General features: G+C 42.5%; 1 protein-coding gene across 1 annotated transcript in view; it reads right to left on the bottom strand.

Moving 5' to 3' along the window:
- LOC144693566 (60 kDa lysophospholipase-like) overlaps positions 1 to 23,948 on the bottom strand; it is a 123,160-nt gene that overhangs the window by 32,210 nt on the left and 67,002 nt on the right. Inside the window, 6 exon segments of the mRNA XM_078563408.1 lie at positions 4,862 to 5,025; positions 8,458 to 8,553; positions 13,130 to 13,249; positions 15,800 to 15,913; positions 18,125 to 18,310; positions 21,254 to 21,366. Of these exon segments, the coding sequence (XP_078419534.1) occupies positions 4,862 to 5,025; positions 8,458 to 8,553; positions 13,130 to 13,249; positions 15,800 to 15,913; positions 18,125 to 18,310; positions 21,254 to 21,366 (793 nt within the window).

Below are 23,948 nucleotides of genomic sequence, written 5' to 3'. Positions count from 1 at the left end.
ACTTCCTCCAGTGCACATCACTTTAAAATGATAATAAATTGGGTGTTCCAGCAAAAGTTAATGAAAATTGTCTTATATTATGGTTTAACCATAGTAACAGAAACTAAAAGTAAAATCTGAGAATATAAGGCAAAATACTGTGGGATGCTGGAAATCTTAAATAAAAACAGAAAACGCTGGAAATACTCAGCAGGTCTGGCAGCATCTCTGGTGAGAAGCAGAGTTGATGGGCCTGATTTTCCTTCCGGTGTTGGGAATATGAGTTAGGACCATTTCTGGGTCCGGATCCCGCCCAGGCGTGGGGGGAGCCAAGCCCCGGTTTTCAGGGGGGTAGCCTGTTAATTGGCTGCAGGGCAGGTTGGGTGGTCAATCTGTGCAACATGGCCCAGTGACAAAAAGTGCCTGTGCATTGATGCCAATGCATCTAGAGGTGCAGGCTGTCTCTGCTTCATCCGAGGACACAAGAGGAGCACCACATAGAAGTTGTGATATTGTATGCATGCCAATGCAGACAATGGCATGTATCTTTAAGAAGCCGCATAGGGACATCACTATGACATCACCATGTATAAGACTGGAGGATAAAAGGTACAGCCTCCATTTTAGATGTTCACTACAGCCTGTGATCTCTACAACAGATGTTCACTGCTGTCTGTGACCCTGTATCAGTAAGACTTTATGTGTGCCTTATGAGTCAGGCATACATTCAAGTAATCAGCCTATGTAACTGTTAGGACCCTGGTAAGATCAAGGCCTTTGCAGAGCTGCATATAGTTGTTGCTAATAATAAACTTCATGGTTGGAATTTTATGGCCCTGTTGCGGCAGGGATATGGTTGTAAAATACAGCGAGCCATTCCAAACTCCATTGACTTCGGTGAGACCGCGAAATCCCGCTGGCATAAAATTCCGCCCCATACAATTGTGTTCAACCAGAACTCACGCCAGTCTCAATATCTTGCAAAGCATAGACAGCATAGAGACAGATCCCTTGAGGTCTACATTGAGACCCTCAACATATATGGTGGCAGCAGACCGTAAGAGACCACAACAGAAGTGGCCGAGAACAGAGGCCACCATGTCGGGCAGAGCACTGAGTGGGTCACTGGGATTTGTTTCACTTGTAAACGTGCTTTTCTTTTTAAACACAATGTAAATATTGAAACATGACGCCATAAGTGTGGGCTTGCATGCTTTAATAGTGAGACAGGAAAGCAACAACTTATATTTATATAGCTTCTTTAACAAAATGAAACGTCCAAAGATGCTTCACAGGATCATTCCAATAAAAGTATGACACTGTGCCACATAAGAAGCTGACCAATGGCTTGGTCAAAGAGATAGGTTTTAAGAAGTGCCTCAGAGGAGAAAAGTGAAATAAAGAGGCAGAGAGGTGTTGGGAGGCAATTCCAGAGTTTGGGGCATAGACAACTGAAGGCACGGCCACCAATGGTGGAGCAATTGTGATTGGCAATGCATAAAAAACTCGTATTAGAGGAGCACAGATTCCTTTGAGATTTGTGGGGTTGGAGGAGATTACAGAGATAGGGAGGGACAAGGCCTCAGAGAGATATGAAAACAAGAATAAGAATTTTCCAATAAAGATGATGCTTGACTAGGAGCCAATGTAGGTCAGCGAGTACAGGAATGATAGGGAACAGGACTTGCCATGAGTTAAGACACAGGCAGGAGAATTTTGGATGGCTTCAAGTTTACAGAGGGTGGAATCTGGGAGACCAGCCAGGATTACATTGGAATAGTTTTGTCTAGAAGTAACAAAGGTATGGATGAGGGTTTCAGCAGCAGGTGAGCTAGCTGAGAAGGGAAAAGTTGAGTGAGGTGAAAAAAAGGCAATCTTAGAGATGCCACGAATATGAGGTTGGAAGCTCATCTCAGGATCAAACATGATACCAAGGTTGTGAACTCTGTTCACTGACTACCGACTCCATCCCTCTCCGTGGGAATAGCCTGAGATTCAGCCAGGTTGGATCTCAGACTATTCCCACGGAGAGGGATAGAGTTGGTAGTCAGGGAACAGAGCTTGGAGCAGAGACAGAAAACTATGGCTTCAATCTTACCAATATTTAATTAGAGGAAATTTTTACTCATCCAGTACTGAATGTTAGATAAGCAGTCTGATGATATGGCAACAGTGGAGAGTCATGAGAGGTGGTGGTTAGATAGAGCTGGGTGTCATCAGCATACATGTGAAAACTTATGACAGGCCTTTGGATTATGTCACCAAGAGGCATCATGTGGATGAGAAATATAAGAGGTAAGGATTGATACTTGAAGGACATCAGAGATAACGGTGTGGGAGCAGGATGCGAAGCCATTGCAAATAATTTTCTTGTTATGATTAGATAGGTAAAAATGGAACCATGTGAGAGTAGTCCCACCCAGCTGGATGACAGAAAAGGTGGCGACGGGAAGCAAGGATATGTGAAGCGGGTGCTGTGAAATCTCTGGACAATTGTGCATCATTTATTGGCAATAGGAGTGGATCTATTTCAGGTTACGTCTTCAATGACGGTGTTCTCGCAGGCAGTTCAAAGTGAGTTCCAGATCCCATCCTCCTGGGTTAGAAGTGTGGTGGTAGACTTTTAAGTAGGTGTGGTTATGATCCATGTACATTACCAGATAGGAAACAATGTAATGAAACACATGATAGGTAGTCTGCAGTGTGTAGTCATCCAAGAGCTCTCCAAGATTGTGCATGTATTACTTAATCTTCATGAACCGAGAACACACATTTGAGTGGTTGGCACATTTGTGTTCAGAAGTAAGAAAATCAAGGGAATACAACAAGAAGAGCTCAGCTGAAGTTCTCCTCCTCTTCGGCCTCCTCCACCTCTTCTTCCTCTGATGAGCTGTGTCATTCCAAGGTCTCACCTTCTTCACGGTTCCAAGAGGGCCATGTTATGGAGAGAGCGGCAGGCCACCGTGATGCGTGACACCCTTGCAGAAGCGCATTGCAGGGCACCAACTGACCACTCCAGATATTGAACCTCATCTTCAGCAGCCTGATGGCTGGCTCAATGGTAGTCCTTATGAGCATGTGGCTTTGTTTGTTACGCCTTTGTGGCTTCATCTCAGGATCTCGTAAAGGGGTGTATAGCCATCTCGTCAAGAGATATCTCTTGTCACCTAGAATATATCCATGTAGTTTGGGGGATGGAATGAAGAGCTGCAACAACATAGACTGACAGAGGATAAACAAGTCTTGGCAGTTGCCTGGAATCTCTTGTTGTGGTCGCAGACAGCTGAACATTGAGGGAGTGGAGGCCCATCCTGTGGATAAATCTCACCGACTGTTCAATAGGTGCCTTGATGGTCACATGGGTGCAATTGATGATGTCCTGCAGCTGGGAGACTTCAGTGATGGAGGTAAATCCCACTCCCTTTGCACTTGCAAGGCCCCATCATTTGAAATTGAATGTCCTCCCCAGTTCTCACAAAAAGAGCATCAGTAACCGATGAGATGCAGTGGTGTGCAGCCGTTTATCAGGTTCTTAGAAGGAGCCAGAGGCAAAGTAGTTCAAGGTCACAGTGACTTTGATGGTTAATGGCAGGACATGGCGAGCAGTGCTATGAGGTGCCAGGTCTTCCACCACCAGAAACACACATCTCAACCACCATCTGCCTAGAGATTAACAGTTTCCTGCAGCAATGGTTCTCCAACACGTCAACATACCTCTATCTTTGCCAGTAGATCATCTGCTGAGGCAGTGGCATCGATTGCTTTCCTGTCCCTTGTCCTCTCCGCTGTCCTCCTCAGGCCTGGGGCTCTATCTCTGCTGCTGAGGATGTTGCTCCTCAATGTCACTTAAGTACAAATCTAAGAATCGCGCTCCCATTACCAGCTATTGCCTTCCTTGCACTCAGCAGGACTCTCTATAATGTCTGGAAGCTTTACTCCCTCCTCTTATGCACTGCAATGCTAGGGGGGTGATGACCCCTTGCACTGTCCAAACAAATAGAGACCACTTTCCCCATAATATCTGCACACTCAATATCACCTGTGTGCCAATGGCTGAGTGTCTTTCTCAGCCATGCTCCCTTTCATAGGCCCACCTATTTCCATGGTGTGGCCATGACTGGCTCCCTACTTTGTTACCACCTCTCTGCCCTTGGTCTGCCCCTACCCAGCAAGCAACCTATGCACCCCTAGCAAACTCCAAAACTGGCCATCTATGAGCTCCCAATCAGCTTCCTAATTAGCCTAACTGGCCTTATTGCCAAATTGGGAGGGTTTTCAGGGCCGGCACTCCCCTGTCCTGATTAAACTCACCAGCGGCTGAATGGCAACAGGAGACCTGCATGCCAGCCACACTGCTATTTTCAGTTCTCACCTGCCTCCGTTCCTGACTCTGGCAGGACCTAAAAATCTTGCCTAGTGTTCTAGATAATGCCAGGCCTGCTAAGTAGTCCCAGCATTTCCTGTAAAATTTGAAAAGATGGTTTACATTTTTAAGTTCAAGATGAGACTACTACAAAGCAATTTCCCTCTCCTGGGGAACCAAGATTCTTTTTATTGCAGCGTCTTCGGGTATACTGTTTCCATGGTGACCCTCGGTGGCAGTGCTGTGGACAGCAGAGAAGGAGAGGCAAGGATATCTTAATTGAGGCAGTGAAGCAGTGGTAAGCTTCACTATCAACATTTATGTCATCCCTAGCCATGATCCCACCTGATCTCCTACTTGTGATCTTTGAAAGCACTTACAGCAAACATTCAATAAAGATCTAACTATGCTGAATTCCTGATATTTATAAAATAGGACCAAATCCACAAACAACAACCACACATTTCAAAGACTGTGACTCGTAGTCAATTGTTTAGTTTCCCCAAACATTCTGTGTACCTGAATTCCACTGCATTCTTCAGTGGTGTATTACCATACCTATCTTTGGCATAAATAGTGGCTCCACGACTAAGCAGGTACCCCACAACTTCAAGGTGTCCCTCACAAGCTGCCACATGGAGTGGTGTTCGTCCATCATAATCCTCGCCGCACAAGTTCCCACCCTGTAAAACAATTTTTTTAAAACTGTAAGCATCAGAAAAAAAGTGGATTGCAAGTTTGCCTTCCTAAAAAGCTCTGTAATTATTATTTTTGGTCTTACTCTTTGATACAAAATTAATTCCAATGCATAGTGAAAAGTTAAATTCACGGTGTGGTGTTAAGACCAGAGGTGCAAGGACAGACGACATGAATCAATTGGACTATTTTTTATTCGTTCATGGGATGTGGGCATCACTGGCCAGGCCAACATTTATTCTCATCCCTAAGTAGATAAAGATCAGGCGAAGTAGGGTGGGAGAAGGCATGCAAGGAGCATAAACAACAACCAGCTGGCCTGAGTGGTGTAAATTCTGTGTAGCCTCGACTGACTTTTCCACTCATCGTGAGTTGCTGAAGTGCATCTTGTAGATGGTACACACTGTTGCCACAGTGCGTCGGTGGTAGAGGGAGTGAATGTTGAAGGTGGTGGATGGGGCGCCAATCAAGCAGGCTGCTTTGTCCTGGATAGTGTGAAGCTTCTTGAGCGCTATTGGAACTGCACTCATCCAGTCAGGTGGAGAGTATTGCATCACACTCCTGACTTCTGCCTTGTAGATTGTGGACAGGCTTTGAGGAGCCAGGATGTGGGTTACTCACTGCAGAATTCCAAACCACAGTATTTATATGGCTGATCTAGTTTAGTTTCTGGTCAATGGTAACCTCCAGGATGTTGATAGTGGGGTATTCAGTGATGGCAATGCCATTGAGTGTCAGGGGGAGATGTTTGAATTCTCTATTGTTGAAGGTGGTCATTGCTTGTCACTTGTGTTGTGTGAATGATACTTCCCACTTATCAGCCCAAGCCTGAATATTGTCCAGGTCTTGCTGCATATGGGCACAGACTGCTTCAGTATCAGAGGAGTTGTGAATGGTGCTGAACATAGTGCAATCATCAGCGAACATTCCCACTTCTGACCATATGAAGGAAGGAAGGTCATTGATGAAGCAGCTGAAGATGGTTAGGCCTAGGACACTGCCATGAGGAACTCCTGCAGCGATGTCCCGAGACTGAGATGACTGACCCCCAGCCACAACTATCTTCCTTTGTTGGATGCTAAATTGGTCCTGAATTGATGAGTGGAAAAGTCAGTCGAGGCTACACAGAATTTACACCACTCAGGCCAGCTGGTTGTTGTTTATGCTCCTTGCATTCCTTCTCCCACCCTACTTCGCCTGATCTTTATCTACTTTTGATCACTAACCCATGATTCCTGCTGGTCAATGTGCAAGGGTGGATCTCAGATGAGAATAGAATTGATCCCAAATGTGATGCATTCAATGCCTGAATAGCCTGTGGGTACTAATTTTATTGTGATTGTATATGGAAATTGTAAAGGACCTTGATGAGACCATACCTAGAGTACTGCATACACTTTGTCCTCCTCAGCTAAAGAAGCAAAAGTCTTGCCTTGGAGATGGTGCAACAGAGTTTCACTAAATTTATTCCTGGGGTGAGGGCGCTTTTGTTTGAGGAGAGATTGAGGCAAACAAGTCTATATTCCCCTGAATTTAAAAAAATGAGATCTCATTGAAACATAAAAAATTCTTTAGGACCTGGACAGGATAGATGCGGGAGTCCAGCACTCAAGGTCACGGTCTCAAAAAAAGGGATCGGCTATTTAGGAGAACAGTGAAAAGTTCAAAAGGTTGTGGATCTTGTGAGCCTTGGATCAGTGACAGTTACCTGAACATTGAAAAGACTGAAGCTGTCTTCTTCAACCCATGCCACAACATCTGTGCTGTCCCCACCGATTGGCCTCCCTGTCCAGTGTCTCAGGCTGAACCAAATTGTTCCCACTGTCAGTGTCATACTCAACCTCACAGGGAGCTTCTGATCCCATGTCCACTCCCTCACAAAGACTGACTATTTCTCTTCCCTCTCTTCAAAGTGCTGACTCACACAAGGATACAGTTCCAGTGGCATTCGCTGGTATCTCACTCACTCTGCCAGCTTTATGTGTGAGCCTAGAGAGTAAGTCTCAGCAGGCTGTTCAATGGGAACAAACTGATCATATCCTCATCCAATATCGAAAAGCGTGCATTTCCTGGCAGAAGTTGCTGAAGAGCGATCTGGAGTGGGAACACAGTCTGATTTTCTTTTATTCTCCTCAATTCAGGGGCACTAATACCAATTTTAAAAACTGAAATTAGGACGCTCAGTAAACTGGGGATTCTAGGGTTTTTTAATATACCTCTAGTATTTTTTAACATGGCAGCCAATTTTATTTTTTCAGGAGGTTTCTGTCAGTATTACCCACATCACTCTGTAAATGTATCAGTGCTCCAGATTAGAATTTCAAGAGTTATTGACATAAAAAGATGCTGTAGTGTCTGTATTAACATTTTTGCATATGGCACACAGTTCTTGAAATCTCAGTTTCAATGTAAACCTTTTAGACAAAAACCTGTACGCCAATATGCCACAACGGAAAAACCCCATGTAAAAATGCGATAAGGATTAAAGCTCGTATAGAAGATAAACTGGTTGGGCCAAATAACTGGTTTCTGTGATGTAATATCTATGTAAATCTTTTCCAAGTGAGTGCAAAGTTTGGTCATTTATTATTTTTGACTTTACAATGAACAGTAGTTAAATCTCGCTGTGACAACAACATTCTGTTCAGTCATATATCACTCCAATTTTAAGAAAGTAGAATTTAGAGAATCCAGTTTTGTATTTTTACAGCCCTCTTGTTATGCTATTGTATAACTAGATATTGGGCACTGAAGGTACTCACCACATCATAAGAGATGCGGGGCCTCCTAACAGAATGACTGCTGATCCTGAGCCTTATACCATATCTAATAAAGACCTGAAACATGGAACACAGCTATTCGTAAAACTAAGGATTCCATATCTATTAATACACCCTCCTTAACATGTTCCCTCTTTTCTTTTTGACATCATTTAAAATGCGATCATTTAGTGTGTGCCCCTTCCTTAGCCTTCCTCCAGGAATTATACTACATCAAGCATTACACACTTCAAATTTCAGCTGAAAATGATGAAATTGACTTTGCATACATAAATGCAGATAGAGCCAAGAAGTCAGTATCCCTGATAATACAACTTGGAAGAATACTCCTCTTCTAATAAAACTTAATGCTCACCATAAGCAATACCATCGATTGTGTATAGACATCTTTAGATATTGTGGCTTAAACCATTATTTTAAGATATTTCGAGCTAGTGTTTACAATTGATTTTTGGTTGATCTTTAACGCATGTGGATTTTCAGCAGGCTGGCTGTTAGCATTTCAACACATAATTAGCTGTCTGATTTGTGTGCTAAAGGGGGAAAGATGCCAGTCTCCAAAGGGACGAAACACTAATCTAGTCAATGAGAATCTGAAACCAACAACTTTCATTACTGTTTATGTTTTCGTTTCTTTACCATTTCCAGTATCTCCTCCAATGTAGTGATATTACCCGACTTTGCAGCCGCACAGGCTAATGACGGAGTCAGAGCATCTCGGATAGCCTCCAGTTCCTATTGTTTTAAAAGAGAACAGAAGCTTGTTACATATAACATCATTCAATATTCTTCGATTAAAAACAACCATTAAACATTAAAGAGCCTTTCAGAGAGCAGCGTAATTGATGCTCATATGCACAATCCCTATTTCTCACATGTTGGGCTAAACTTAATGCCCTCTCCCATGGCAAGGTTGAAGGCAGGGATCATTTAATCAAGCACGAAGGTTTCAGGTGGGAACCCACCTGTTGCAAGGTGTTGGATACTGTTCAGTTGGTCTTGATGAAATCCTCGTAGTCTTAAGTAGGTTAACTGTATGTATTTATTAACTACAAGAACTATGAACATATATATAGTAAAGAGTTCAAGCAAGGAGCTGTCTTCACGCTTGCTTGTGCATTTGGCTCTGTCCAACACTAAACTGAGCCCTAGGTGTGGGTCATGTGTTCTCTTATATCACTGTGTAGGCGGTACTGTACTCAGTCCCGTGTTAACCCTTTATGTGCTAGACAATTATACTACACCTCCACCAAGTCTTGATCCAATGTGTTTCAAGTTATTCTAGTTTACCTCTTGTATTTACATCATTATTACTACCCCATCTCTCCTCTTCAAGTCTCTGAGCTCATAGGTTCAGGTGATTTGGAAGCTTTATAACCCTTCTATATCTCTTCGCACTACTGTCGGAAGAATGGTAGGCTCTGTCGCTGCAGGTAAATTCTGTTGATTTGGAGGTTGTCCTGGTGTCTGGGTATCTTTTTATCCTCTTTTTCCATTCTTTGGTATTGAACCTCTCTTTGTCGACTCGGCAGTTGTGGTGTTAGGTGGTTGTTGTTCCATCTCATTTCTTGCAGGGTGGACAAACGTTGTGCTCATCTCCATATCATTTTTTTCAAATTCTTTCGTCTTGTGGGTCGTCGTGATGGCCATTCCTGTTATGAGGATGTGGTTTTTTTTTAGTAAACTCACCTTCGAGTTTGGCTGTGTGGTGTGCTATCAGCAAGAGACAGCTGCTACTTGGTTGCAGCATTGTCTGTGACACTGTCATGCTGGCTGGGGGTTGTAGTATTTGTTCTGTGGTCACAGTATTGACCTCATCAACAGTCGTCAGAGCCGGAGGTTGAGGCTCTTCTAGTTGTTGGTTGCTGTCTTGTCTATCCTCTAGTGGAGGCGTCATGATAATCATTTGAGTGGTTGGCTGGTCTGACCAATGAGGGCTTTCCGACACCTATAATGAAAATGGACAAACCTGCTCTGCAAAGAGAGAAGACAGTTCAGAGCTGAAGTCCCAGTCAGGATACTCTTTCTTGTTTGAGCTCTCGGGAACTTGCAGTTCTCTATAATTTACAACAGAGGTTGTCATGACATCTTCTGCCATGTTGAGGAGGTTCAGGGCTACACAAGCATCTCTCCTCAAGAGAGAAAAAGACTGGTTATAGAAGACATACATCAACTCGAAGATTTGTTTGCTGCCATACCTTAGTGGTTCCTAAATCATGCCTATGACTAGAAGTCGGATTCCTCTGGGCCCATAGAGTGGCGTGTCTATTGTTCAAAGCCAGGGGTCTCTCAGCCGTGGTTCTTTGTCTGACAGGACCGTAACACTGGCTCCAGTGTGCAATTAAAAATTTGTGAGATGGTTGTAAAACCGAAATGTCCACTTCCAATATGAAAATCCTGGATCTTTGACTTCATCCAAGAAGCATGGTTGTGTGTCATCTTGATGTGTCGTCTCGACCTCATGAATCATCTTTGGGTCTTCTGTACATTTAGATGTTTTGGCTTTGTGCAGTTTGCCAAAGTGTCCAATCCTGTTACATTGAAAGCATTGGGCTGAAATTGCAGGACATTGACCTCACCTTTTGGGGTGCTTTGCTCCACAGAGCTGGCATGGTCGCTCTACTGGTTGGTTAGGGTATTGCTTTCCCTGACCTGGAGTGTTCCTGTTTCTGTGCTGTTTAATTAACTGGACTGTGGGGTTCCTTTGTATCACAGTTTACTTTCTCCTCTTAAAATGGATCTGTGCTGCCCACAGAGCTCAGACTGCCTAACAATCTGGATAGCTAAAAGCAAAATACTGCGGATGCTGGAAATCTGAAACAAAAACAAAAATAACTGGAAAAACTCAGCAGGTCTGACAGCATCTGTGGAGAGGAATACAGTTAACGTTTCGAATCCATATGACTCTTCATCAGAACTAAGGAAAAATAGAAATGAGATGAATAGAAATCTGGATAGCTTTCTTGAGAGTTAGATCTTCCTTCGCTGGCAGCATGTCTGAGAGTGCATTGTCTGCTACTCCTACAACTATTCTATTCTATCCCTGATAGTTCAGATTCTAGGTCTCCATATTTACAGCCTTCAGCCACCCTGTACAGATCATTGATGAATGAATCAACAGGTTCTCCTGGCTGCTGGACATGCTTTGTTAAATTCAGCCCTTTCCAGGACTTTGTTGCTTCTTAGGTTAAGATAGACATTGATTTCTTCAAATTTTGCAGATGATTTGTTGATTCCTTGTCTAGCAATAATGTCACTTGCTATTGAGTCTACTGAATGTAGCAGTGTCTTAATTTGTTCAGCTTCTGTCTTTTTATCCTGACCTGAAGCAGACATGTATCTAAGGAAAAAAACAAAAAGTTAAAAGCTACTGCGGATACTGGAAATCCAAAACAAAAACAGAATTACCTGGAAAAACTCAGCAGGTCTGGCAGCATTGGCGGAGAAGAAACGTTAACTGATTTCTTCTCCGCCGATGCTGCTATGTATCTAAGGAATCTTTTTCTCCAAAGCCCCCAGTTACATGATTGATCTGGGCCTTGGATAAGTCCAAATTGATCTCAAAGAATGGGTTTCTGATCCATGGTTAAACATTTTAAAGTGTAGAATCAGCTTTAAGAAGTTGCTGAAATTCAAGATGGAACCGCTATTTGTTTGAAGACAAACAGTTTACCGGTTTTGGCACTCGTGCTCAGCCTTGGAAAAAATTTTGAAGAATGGCTGCTTGGATCGACTAGCTACAGACTTCTCCCTTTCAGTGCTATGCTTTAGGGTCGCAAAAGCGTTGAATCCTGGCATTTGCTGATCTTAAAAGCTGATTCTTTAGTCATGATTCTTCTGAATCAATTAATTAATTTTTTCTTCCTTCTCAGAGCGAGCTCGGACGCCATGTGTTCAGGCGCCAACTCAGGAATCCGGCTGGTTGTGGTGCTTTTGGAAACAGGCAGCTCTGACTTTTAAAAGACTGAAAACATTTTTAAACTAGTTCTGCTCCTGCTAAGTACTTTGACTCCACAATCTGTGGGTATACAAACTGGACCTCCATGCAATCTCTGGAATCCTCAGCTGCGCAGTGAAATTTTTTGCCTTCTGCCTCGGCTTCCAATTCTACTATAGAAGTTCTCCCAGGAGATCCCCTCTGTGTCTTCACTTCAGGTGCTTTCAGTCAGGTCAGAATGCTACTCCTTTAATTTTCCAGCTTTTGAATTTCTGATCTAACTTCTGAGGTTCTTGGTTTTTCCTAGAGCTGCCACCATGTTGCAGAGTGCTGTATACGGTTCGGTAGGTCTTAATGAAGTCTTCATAGCCTTAAGTAGGTTGACTGTATATATTTATTGACTACAAGAACTATGTACATATATACACTAAAGGGTTTGAACTAGGAGCTGTCTCCATGCTTGCTTGTGCTCATGGCTCTGTCCAACACTACACTGACCCCTAAGTGTGGGTCATGTGTTCTCTTATATCACTGTGTGAGTGGTGCTGTACTCAGCTCCATGTTAACCCTATATGTGCCAGACCCTTATAGTACACCCGCCATCTTCCCACCTCCACACTAATTAAGCCCATGGACAAATGGCCATTGGACAGCCTTCCCATCCTGATGTCAATTGAGGCCCTTAAGTGGGAAATCCCACCGCCACTGATAACAATCCAGCGACAGTTAGGGGAACTCGCCATGCAGAGAGCATGACATACAACCTGTGTGGGTTTTTTTACTGGCTCCCAGAGGGGTCCCCTGTTCAAAGGCACTCAGTGGCTAATCGAGAGACCCATCATTGGGAAGGGGGGTGAGCCTGCTGAGAACCAACCCTGCCCTTGCTGCCTCCCCCTCCCACACCTCATCTGTGATTCCACTCTGTGACCGCCCCCCCCCTTCCCATCATTTCTCACCTGTCGCCTGGGATCCAGTGATGATTCTAGGCCTTGGGTGGGAGTTGTACTGGCAGAAACCACGGGCTTCCCTGGCCATGCCACTGTTTGACAGAGTTGCTGGTCAGCCAGCAGAACTTCTGCTCCCGGGGTTCTTGATCCTGGGAAAAGCCCACCATTTGCCTGTCAATGGCTGAGTGGCACTTGATGTGGCAGGCATTCCTTAAAAAGACGACGCTCGACTCCTGCCAGCTCCCCAGCTTGTGATCAACACTCATGTTGCCTCTATTAAATGCCACCCATTAAGTTCCTGATCATATTATTTTGGCACAAAAGCACTATAGTCTTTAAAGGGATTGAAAGTATTTCTCAAAATATCAATTAACAGGGTAAGTTTTCTAACTATGTTACGTTATAGCATTTGAACTACGAAGTTTACCTCTTTGCAGATGACATTGAGAGACTTGGCAATGGCTTGAATGAATCGACTGTCTCGAAGAGAGATCTTCGCATCCCCAAGTGTTGTACTCATTTCTCCTCTCAGGTTTTCACACAGCATCTGGGAGAAAGCAAAACCAACCCTATTAGTTCAACATTGCAAAATCACAAGATGCAAGTCTTACTTTAAGAACATTCAATTTTTTTCTAACATCTATTCAAATGGTGGGAAAATATAATTAAGTTACATTTTATCAACAGCAATAAACTATTATCAAGTGTTATCAATATTATCCCAGTCCATGACATTTGAAATAGGACAAAAATATCAGGTCAAAGTATGCTAAAAAATTAACAGTATTTAAACAACGAATGCTGTTATTAATGTGAAAATCACCCAGCAATTTACAGCGAGGAAGAGGTACCCTGTGAATTATGAATCAACTGCAACTCCCATTAACTTCTCAAAAACAGGACCTAGTCCTTAACCTCCCTGTGAGTTTTGTGAAGTTGCAGCCTTGCTATTCAACTCGCCACAGAAAAGTAAGTCTAATTATTAACAGCCTTTCAACAACATAATGGTTAATGACTGCCAATCAATCTCTCTGGACCAGAAAGAGAACAGTTAAAACTAGAATTTCATTCCTTTATGTGGTAAATTATTGGAGATTGTAAAGTTTTAAATCTTAAATTTTAAATCTTTCTTGATTTTCCTTTTGGTCTCATCTTTCTCTCGATTTAAGGTTCTTTTCTTCTCTTCATTTCTCTTTCATCAACCTCATCAATCCTCTTTTTCAGTCCTTCACCTATATTTTCTCAAACATTAAACCCTACTGGTTAGAGGGGTACCCTGTTGGTCCCATTGCTTTCCCTGTAAGCTAAAGAAGCAAACTGACATAATTTTTAGCTTGACTTTATTAACTGCAATGTCCCCCAACAAGCTGGAAACTATGCTGGTGAAAGAAATATTTGTTTTCCAGTCTTTTGAAATTAAACTTTCTGTGCCATGATAAGGTAGTAAAATTAAACAAAAACTTTTGGGGGAAAAAACAGATAGTGTGGGAGAAGAGACATTGGTACTTAGATCAATGTTGGAAACTGTCTAAATGACATAAAGTGGGGCTTGTGTTCTGCTGCAATTCTGGAAGGGTGACTTCAAGGGATTTCATGTGATGGAAAATTAATAAAGAAAGATGGACAACTTTTTTGGTGGGTTCAAACCATATGGTTTAATCAAAGACCTCAGAACATAATTGGATACTGTGATTTTAAGAGAAAATTCATAGGATGATATGGCCTGTCAATATGATAACCCAGGTCGATCCCCTGAGAAGGGGTACAGGAAGTTGAACACTTCGGAGGTCTTTTCCTGCATTCACAAGAAACCTGCCAGGAGGAGAAAACTGACCAAGTATTGGAAGAAGAATCTGCAATCATCAGGAGCTGGCTATTTCAGGTGATTGTATGACTAACATTCTGATTTGAGCATTCTGATGACTGATACTGTTAAATCATTCATTTGCTGAGCATAAAGTAACATAGCAGTTTTGTTTTTTTTATTAATTTCCTTTCTTATTCTTTCTCAACCTATCAAATCTGTAATCATTTTCTGTAATATTTTCAAATAAATGACTGAATTATGTGTAGCAAATTTTTGAGTGAGTCATCAATTTGTTCTTTTGTAATTCACAGGTTAAAATGAACCATCAGCCTGAGTGAGTGTTTAAAAACAAAAAGGCTTATTGGTGCTGATCTTCTTCTTAAAGAAGAATAAAATGACACATTTAAATTTAAAGAGGAAAACCATTGTCAATCTAATAACTAAGTATATGGCAGGAAAATTACCTTTAAATTAAGGTTGGATTTGAATGATCCTAAGTGGAGTTAGCCTGGTGTCTGAAGCAGAACGATGGGTGCAAGGTATAACCTGCCACCTGCTGTCTGGCTTAGAGCATACCAAAGACAGTTTAAAGATGATGAATATGAGTGGATCAGGTTAAAAAAAGAAATTGAGGAAAAGTGTGCCACTACCACTGTGCTAAATGAAGATGTAGATTCAGAAAAGATCCGACAGCTCAAAACTGGGCAGCCATGAGACGCTATGAGCCATTATCAGCAGCTGAACTGTAGTCCACTAAAATCTGTAACCTCATGGCCTGGCATATCTCTCACTACCATTACCGTCAAGCTAGGAGACCAACATTGGTTCAATGAGAATTGCAGGAAGGCATGCCAGGAGCAGCACCAGGCACACCTAATAATGAGGCGCCAACCTACAAAACAGGATGACAGGAATGTTGAACAGCATAAGCAGCATGCAACAAATACTAACTTGGAACTATCAGTGTTCCTTCACTGTTGTTGGGTTAAATGCTGGAACTCCCTGACTAACAGCACTGTGGTGTACCTACACTACATAAATGGCAGTACTTCAAGAAGGCAGCTTACAACCACCTTTTTGATAGCAATTAGGGATGGGCAATAAATACTGGCTTTGCCAGAGATTCTCACACCCCATGAACGAATAACAAAAACAAATAACAGGCATTAAAAATGGAAAAACATTTGACGAGTGCATTTATTCAACTATGTTGTACCTAATGTGCAAAATAAAGAGAAAATATTTCTGTGCGCAGCACCAGAATATTATTTTGTGACTGAAACACATTACCTTCCTCTTCTACTGTATACTCAGTTCAGTCTTACCCAGTACATAGGACAGTTTGGCCAAAGCAGCTTCAGGTGTCATATCACATCCGGGAATGACACCGAGGTCAGTGAGAGCCTGAAATCGAAAGTTCAAAAGACTTAAAACAAATTCAGCTGAAATGATAGAAACTTTTCCATATGATAAAATCATTTTGAAAAGAGTTGAACATGGACCTGTAAGCATAATTCCTTGGAATTAATGCTAGATTTAATAGTTTATGGTCCAAATCAACAGGAATCCAAGTTATTGATTTTAAACTTTGGATACTGATTTCATATATCACACAAATTCTACAGAACTACTGAACTTTGGATAATTTGGAACCAGTTCTCTATTGCATCCTGTCCAACACCAGCTGCAGTTACAGATTCATGGGGCAGGATTTTGCACTTGGCGGGGATGCTCAGCAGGGGCGGGGAGGTCAGCTTCCCGGCCGCCTCCTGTGATTGGCTCCACACCGCAGTTTCACACGGGCGGGCGAATTAAGGCCCGCCCAGCGTGGACTGCGAGCGGCAGCACTGAGTGCTGCCTGTGCAGGCGAGGGAGGAGGGAGAGCCAGGCTTAGTGTGCAGTTTGCACATGCGCGAGAAAGAGTGCTTCAATCTCCCCGAGGCACAGAGCTGCCTCGAGATTGAAGCGCCTTGTTAAAAAAAATAAAGAGAATAAAAATTTAATAAAGCATGTCCCCTCATGTGACTCTGTCACATGAGCTGAGACATGTTTTTAATTCAAAAATTAAGTTTTTATTTAATGTTTGATTGCTTTAGGAAACTTCATCCTGCTCATGGATGAAAAACATAAAGGCCGCTTGGCCTTTCGCCTCGCCGCCGACCGTTAGGTTGGATGAGCAGTGTAAATTTGAATTTAATTAGATTGTTAATGGCCTTAATAGGCCTTTTAATTATCAGCGGGCATGCAGCCGACTCTGGCATGCGCCCACCGAATGAAATATCGCAAGACTGCACGATGACCTCGGGACGCATGCCCGACATCATCACATGTCATTTTACACTCAGGCGTGTCCGTCGCACGCCTGCACGCCAAGCATAATATTCTGCCCATGGTGTGCCTATTGCATCAGTCAAGCACAGGCACAATAGAACATGGAAGTACACCTTTTAAATGGCTTTGCTGATAGAGAAGCAGAAGCATTCTTAACTGATAATGAGTTGTCAGATTGTTTAATATACTAAGGCTGATTTTAATTTTAGGCAGTTGCCAACTTATCTGAGTGCCTGACTGGACTGCCCCTCTCTGCACATAGAGCATACCGAATACCTGCCTTCTCAGAACCCTGTGAAATGCAGTAGAACACTCATGTGGTGACAGCAGCCCATCAGTGGTGTGCCAATGAGGCCTGAGCCTCAACATGGCTTGGGTCTCAGGCCGACAAGTACAAATGGGGATTGGATATTCTCTGACAGAGCCATTGCCCATTCTCCACCTATAGTTAAAATCATCCCTACTGTTTATATAAACCACTCACGTGCCTCACCAAGAGAGAGAGATTCTCTGCAATTTAGTTTTAAAATTACTGGTCGGCAACATACTGGCCACTTTTTTCTCACAGCAGCAAGCAATCCCACCCCTGTCAAGTGCTGTAACTGCACCTTTCTATTCTCAGACAGGCATCACAGGGGAGCTACCTCCAGTATGGTGATAACCCCGGGATTGAAAATCAGGAGAAGCATATCAAAGGAAGGTAGAATTGTCCACCATCCCCACCGCCTCCAGCCCCCCACACTCCACCCCTCCCCCCCACACTCCACCCCTCCCCCCCATTCCACCCCTCCCTACCCCCACTCCACCCCTGCCCACCCCCCACTCCACCCCTCCCCACCCCCACTCCACCCCTCCCCACCCCCCACTCCACCCCTCCCCACCCCCCACTCCACGCCAACCCCCCCACTCCACCCCTTCCCCCCCACCACTCCACCCCTTCCCCCCCACCCCACACCACCCCCCCACCCCACCCCCCAGCTTCACTTCCTCTGACACAGCGGCCCAAAGAAAATCTCAGGTCATAGCATTCAGTTATTTAAAGAATCAGGTTGCAGAATTACCCGTCCTTGAGCTAATAAATTAAAACTATTTTCTAATTCAATCAATTTTGTGGGGGAACAAGTAATGATATTAATTGATTGATAGGGAAGATTATCCACTGCTTGCTCCCTGGCCAATGATGTTCTGCCCATCAATGTGAATACATGGAAAATCCTAAGCTGGAGAGTGCAGCAATTGGAAATCCAATGGGAAATCCTAGCCATCAGAGGTTCATTGACTCACCTTCCCTGTTGCATATGATTGACCAACTGAGCCTTTCAAACACTGAGTGCAGTTTATTATCAACACGCCACGATCAACAGCTTTCTTAAACTCCTCCAATAAATCGGGACGATTATCTGGAGCATTCCCCATTCCATATGTCTCCAATACAATTCCTTCCATAGGTTCTTGCAGAAATGCTCGTACCTGAAAATATGTTGCAGCCATGAAGGCAAGGTACACAACAACAACAACTGCATTTATAAAGTGCCTTTAACGTAATAAAATGTCCCAAGGCACTTCACAGGAATGCAATTAAGCAAAATTAGGCACCAAGGCACGTAACGCAATATTAGAGCAAATGGCCAAAAATCTAGTCAGAGGTAGGTTTTACGGAGCTTCTTAAAGGAGGAAAATGAGGTAGGTGGAGAGATTTAGGAGGGAATTCCACCAGCTGAGGCCATCAACGATGGAGCAATTAAATGCTCAAGAAGCCAGAATTAGATGAGCGCAGATACCTCAGGGAGTTGTGTAGCTGAAGGAGATTACAGAGATAGGGAGGGGCAAAACAATGGAAAAATTTGAAAATGTGAATGAGGATTTTAAAATCGAGGTGTTGCTTAACCAGAAGGAATCTATGTAGGTCAGCGAGTAAATGGGACTTGGTGCCAGTAAGGACATGGGCAACCAGGTTTTGGATACCCTCAATTTTACTGAGGGTAGAATATGAGAGGCTGGCTAGGAGAGCATTGGAGTAGTCAAGCCTAGAGATAACAAAAGTCATGGAAGAGGGCTTCATCATCAGATGAAATGAGACGGTGTGGAGTCAGACATGTTACGGAGATAGAACTAGGTGGTCCTAGGAATTGCACAGATAGCTCATCTCGGGGTCAGTTATGACACCAAGGTTGTGAAGAGTCTGGTTCAGCCTCAGATAGTTGCCAGTGAGAGGGAAGGACAACTTCATATGTCAGCTGTCTTTCTTTTGCCTTAGAGCAACACTGAATTCAACAGCAGCAAAACAGTTTTTAAAACTTGAATAAATTAGCTTTTAACCACAAAATGAATCCTTTGACAGCATAATTAGATTTTTAAATCCACAAAAAAAGAGGAAGACAACAGGTTAGGTTCAGTCAACAGTTTATGCTATATATGTGCCACACTCATGCTAGTGGGTTACACTTCAGAAGTTATTTCTACGATGATTCCCACAATGCCATACTCAATATGATCCTTAAGATGGAATATCGCTGAAAAGCTACACTATCATGTAGGTCACATTGATCAAGATAGGGAATGGGTGCCAAATTCAGTAAAACTGGCAACGCCTTGGTGACTTTAAATATACTACACATGGTTCAATTTTTATGAAAAGTAGTAAAACTTACATCATTATAACTGCAGTATTATTTGGAGAAACTTATAGTCATCCAATTATTTTCAATTTCTCTTGTGTAACTGGAAATTGGATGACAACCATGGGCTTGAAGACTTGGAAATTTTAGGTCCCTGCTTCGGTGTCATAAATGGGGTGGAGTAGAACAGCAGGCCATTGCATTGATCTGATTCCAGATCCCAGGCACAGGTTCATTAACATAATTGGAGTGGGTGGAAGTGGAGCCACCTGGCCCATCATAGCACACTGTAGGGAACTAGAGGCGGCTCAAAGAGTAAGAAGTGAAAAAAAGATTTTATTCCTGCAGGGGAATAATATTGGCCATTACACTGTTCTAGACTCAGTTATCTTTTCTCCCGCAATACTTGAAGCCTAATGGACACACTGGCTGGATGGTTAGATTCTTTCTCCTAAGGGATGATCATTGTTACCCCTAAAAGCTCTGAGCAGACTTATGAAGGGACAAGTGGAAAAGGCACCTGCCTCCTCCAGCCCAACTCTGATTGAAATTTGGGTTGATTTATAAAAGGGATGGAAAAGTGGCAGATCCGGGTACAGGCCCAAATACCTGGCTTCCTTCCTCATTTATTTTCTCATTGTGTTCCCTCCCATTCTGCCAGAATTTTAGGCTTCAAGTCTTTCTTTGCTGCTTATCGGTTTTCCACATATCAACTGGGCTTAAATTATGATTTTTAATTTATTTTAATTCTATTTCTGGTAAATTTTTTCTACTTGTGTCCTCTCCCCAGGCCACTGCCAGTAGGGTTAAGTAACCTGCTATTAGGTACAGGAGATGGTCTTGCTCATTACTGCTCCGTCCAAATAAGGAAGCGCCTTAAATAATGAAAAAAAATATTGTTTGCTCTTTTTTTTAATTTATTCGTGGGATGTGGGCTTCACTGGCTGGGCCAACATTTATTGCCCATCCCTAGTTGCCCTTGAGAAGGTGGTGGTGAGCTGTCTTCTTGAACCACTGCAATCCATGTGGTGTAGGTACACCTACAGTACTGTTAAGAAGGGAGTTCCAGGATTTTGACCCAGTGCCAGTGAAGGAATGGCAATAGATTTCCAAGTCAGGATGGTGAGTGACTTGGGGGGGAACTCTCAGTTGGTGGTGTTCCCTTCTATCTGCTGCCCTTGTCCTGCATTCTGCAGTTTTGCTGTGGCAAGGGACTCAAAGACAAAATCCATTCATAACAATGCAAAAAGATGTGTGTCTTTTGGAAATATTTTTACAAGGGTTTAACTGTAAGAAGACAAAACCAGGGTTCTGGAATAAGCTTGTTCCAGAATATTGTGACAAAAACACCAGCTGATTTGCTAAGTACAATGAATAAGTTTATGCAATGTACATTTCTAATTTCATTTTGTGTAACCAAAATTAACATAGCAAACAACATAATTAGTTTAAATATTTCTAAGACAGTCCAGTAATAAAATTGACTTATTTTCAAACTGATGTGGAACAGCAGATTTTGTAAATCTTGACCCTTCTCATCCCACATGGATACACGTTTCTTTGTCATTTCAACGCAGAGAAATTTTGATTACTTTCAAATAATTTTCTGTCACTTTTATATCAGATTTCATATTTCATGCTGGTATTACCAATGCCAAGCATTTTGTAATTGTCCCAACATTTTAAAAAACCCTAATATATCACATATCTCCTTTTTTAATTCTGATGTGCAGTCTCAATTTCATTTTGATCATTAGAAAATCTTTAGTAAATTAACTTGAAAAAGGAAAATTACCGTGACAGCAGTGATTCCTGGGAATAACCTTAACAATCCCACATTCTGATTCATATTGGTGTGTACCCTAAACCTCTTGGTTGTCGTTGGTCTCCAAATTGTGTCCCAGTTGACTAGAAAGAAAACAAACATAATTTCACTATGCCTCATCTTTGTTCTGTCCAAAGCAGGTCCTTGGCTCATTATCTGTTGATGCTTTATCCTCAGCTGTTTCAGTGATGGTTTGCCATTACCTTCCACTCTCAGGGGCAGATCAAGGAAGTAGGTCCCTAGCCTACCTTGGCCAGAATAGGAATCAAACCCATGCTGTTGGCATTATTCTAAACCACATGCTGGCCATCTAGTCAAATGAGTTGGCCCCTTCGCTGCACCTGCAGTTTAACAAAATTGAAGTAATTGCAAAAACTTTAACTGCATTAAACAGGGTTGTTCTTTGGTCTGGTTCTTTGGGACTTCGCTTTCATTTCAGCCCAAACTAACGAGATAAAAGTCTACTGTGAGGTCCAAAGATACTATGTGATATAAGTTTGTACAGTTTCAGTACAATTCCGGGTGAACATGGATTCACAGCAAAAAGTTAGTCATCTCAATCAGAGTTCTAAGAAGGATGGTTGATATGTGAAATGGAATATGTGATAATGCCTAGTTAGAGAGCTTTCTGAGATTGAAATTTAGGCACATTCATGTGTCCAAGTAGAGCAAGCTTTTCTCTGCACCTGACCTAGAATCATAGAATGGTTACAGCATAGAAGGAGGCCATTCTCTCTGCAAGAGCAATTCACCTAGTGCCACTCCCCCGTAGCTCTGAAAATTTTTACTGTTCAGATAATGACCCAACTCCCTTTTGAGAGCCATGATTGAGTCTGCCTCCATCACACCCTCAAGCAGTGCATTCCAGATCCTAACCACTCACTGTGTAAAAAATATTTTCCACGTGTCGCCATTGTTTCTTTTGCCAATCACCATAAATCAGTGTCCTCTGGTACTTGATCCTTCCAGCAGTGAAAACACTTCCTTCCTACTCACTCTGTCTGGATCCCTCATAATTTTGAATATCTCTATCAAATCTAAGAGAATTGGCAGCTTTTGTTTCTGCTTTGGCAGGTGTTCAATATTTGGCATGCTGTCTAGTTGAGTATGGCTCTTTGCCCACCTCAGACCTTGCCCACTGTACTCCCCCTGCCCTCCCCACCCCTCCTCCTCCCCCACACCCATCCAAGATAAAATCAGGACTATTGCATTTACTTATGCCAGACAATGTGACGAAAAGTGCTTCTACATGATCTTCATATCATGTTCCATGGGTTTTGGCTTATGTAAGCTTTTTAATTTTCATTTCTTTATATCAAGGCACTTCCACTTTCTGTAGTTTTTCTAAGTCTTTGAGCAGTAAATATTGAATTCAAATAGGTAATATATCTTGTTCATTTTACTTGATGTCTGGACATCTGCAATGGGAAAGTTGTCCTGTGTTGGATTATTTCTCAGTTTTTCAATGAAGAGATTTTAAAAGAAAAGTTACTTTAAATGTTTGTTTTTTAAGCATAATATATTCAGGCAGATTTAAAAAAAGAGCTCTGTTACTATTGTTCAGATGGTCATGAGCTAGTATTGATGTTGTTTTCCCCAAGACTGTAAATAATAAGCAATGAAGGTGAGCAGGGCAGAAGAGACAGTCGGAAATCCTGTCGGAGGACAGAACCGTACTTCTTCAAAGAGGGCATTTCTTGAAGAGAGGTGGCAGTCAATTAAACACAGAGATAAAAACAAAAAGCTAAAAGCTACTGCGGATGCTGGAAATCCAAAACAAAAACAGAATTACCTGGAAAAACTCAGCAGGTCTGGCAGCATCGGCGGAGAAGAAATCAGTTAACGTTTCGAGCCTTCATGGCCCTTCGGCAGAACTGAAGCATAGTTAGGAGAAGGTAGAAATATAAACTGGTTTAAGGTGGGGGGGGGGGGGGGGGGGGGGAAGAGAGACGTTGAGGGTGTGGTGATTGTGGAGATAAGCAGTGATAGGAGCATATGCACAAATGCTGGAGGCTTCATTAAGGCTATTTCATACACTCCAGTTAGATCTTACATGGCCTTCTGATACATAACCTTTCATTCTCCTTTATATATGTTTCTCTCTTTTTAATATGAAAATTAGATTGTTCCGTATGTCTTTGAAACTGTATCTTCCTCATAATATAAAAACATTAATGTTGTCAATGTTATCAGTAACCTTTGGGAAAAACAAACACATTCCTTAGCCTTGCTTATCTGGCTAGTTTTGTAAACAGACTAAGATCCCTTTGAAATCCAAATATCCCATCACACCTTACATGCTAAGCCAGCATCCATGTTTACTCATTAGCATGTCAAGCATCTAGCTTCTTTTGATGATTTAAAGCTTGCAGTCTGCTTGTCTACAAAATGTAATTAAATCACACACAGACCCAACTATACTTACTGCCATAAACCTACTTCACAATAAACCAGGAAAATGTTATGAAAAAATGTTATTTTCATGACACCATGGCAGGCGGAGAGATTCCCGGTCAGCTATGCTTGATGTGGAGTGGCGCCGCTCAAGCTATAACCACTTAACTCTCTCTGAAACAGAGACAGCAGCCTATAGTCCCTTGCGGACCATGGCTAATTATGGACAAACGAACCTTCTGAGAGATTGGAGAAGTACACTTATGAAAGA

The sequence above is a fragment of the Cetorhinus maximus genome, chromosome 18 (genome assembly GCF_964194155.1).
Source record: "Cetorhinus maximus chromosome 18, sCetMax3.hap1.1, whole genome shotgun sequence".
NCBI lineage: Eukaryota > Metazoa > Chordata > Chondrichthyes > Lamniformes > Cetorhinidae > Cetorhinus > Cetorhinus maximus.
This window is presented reverse-complemented; position numbering and strand designations above follow the sequence as displayed.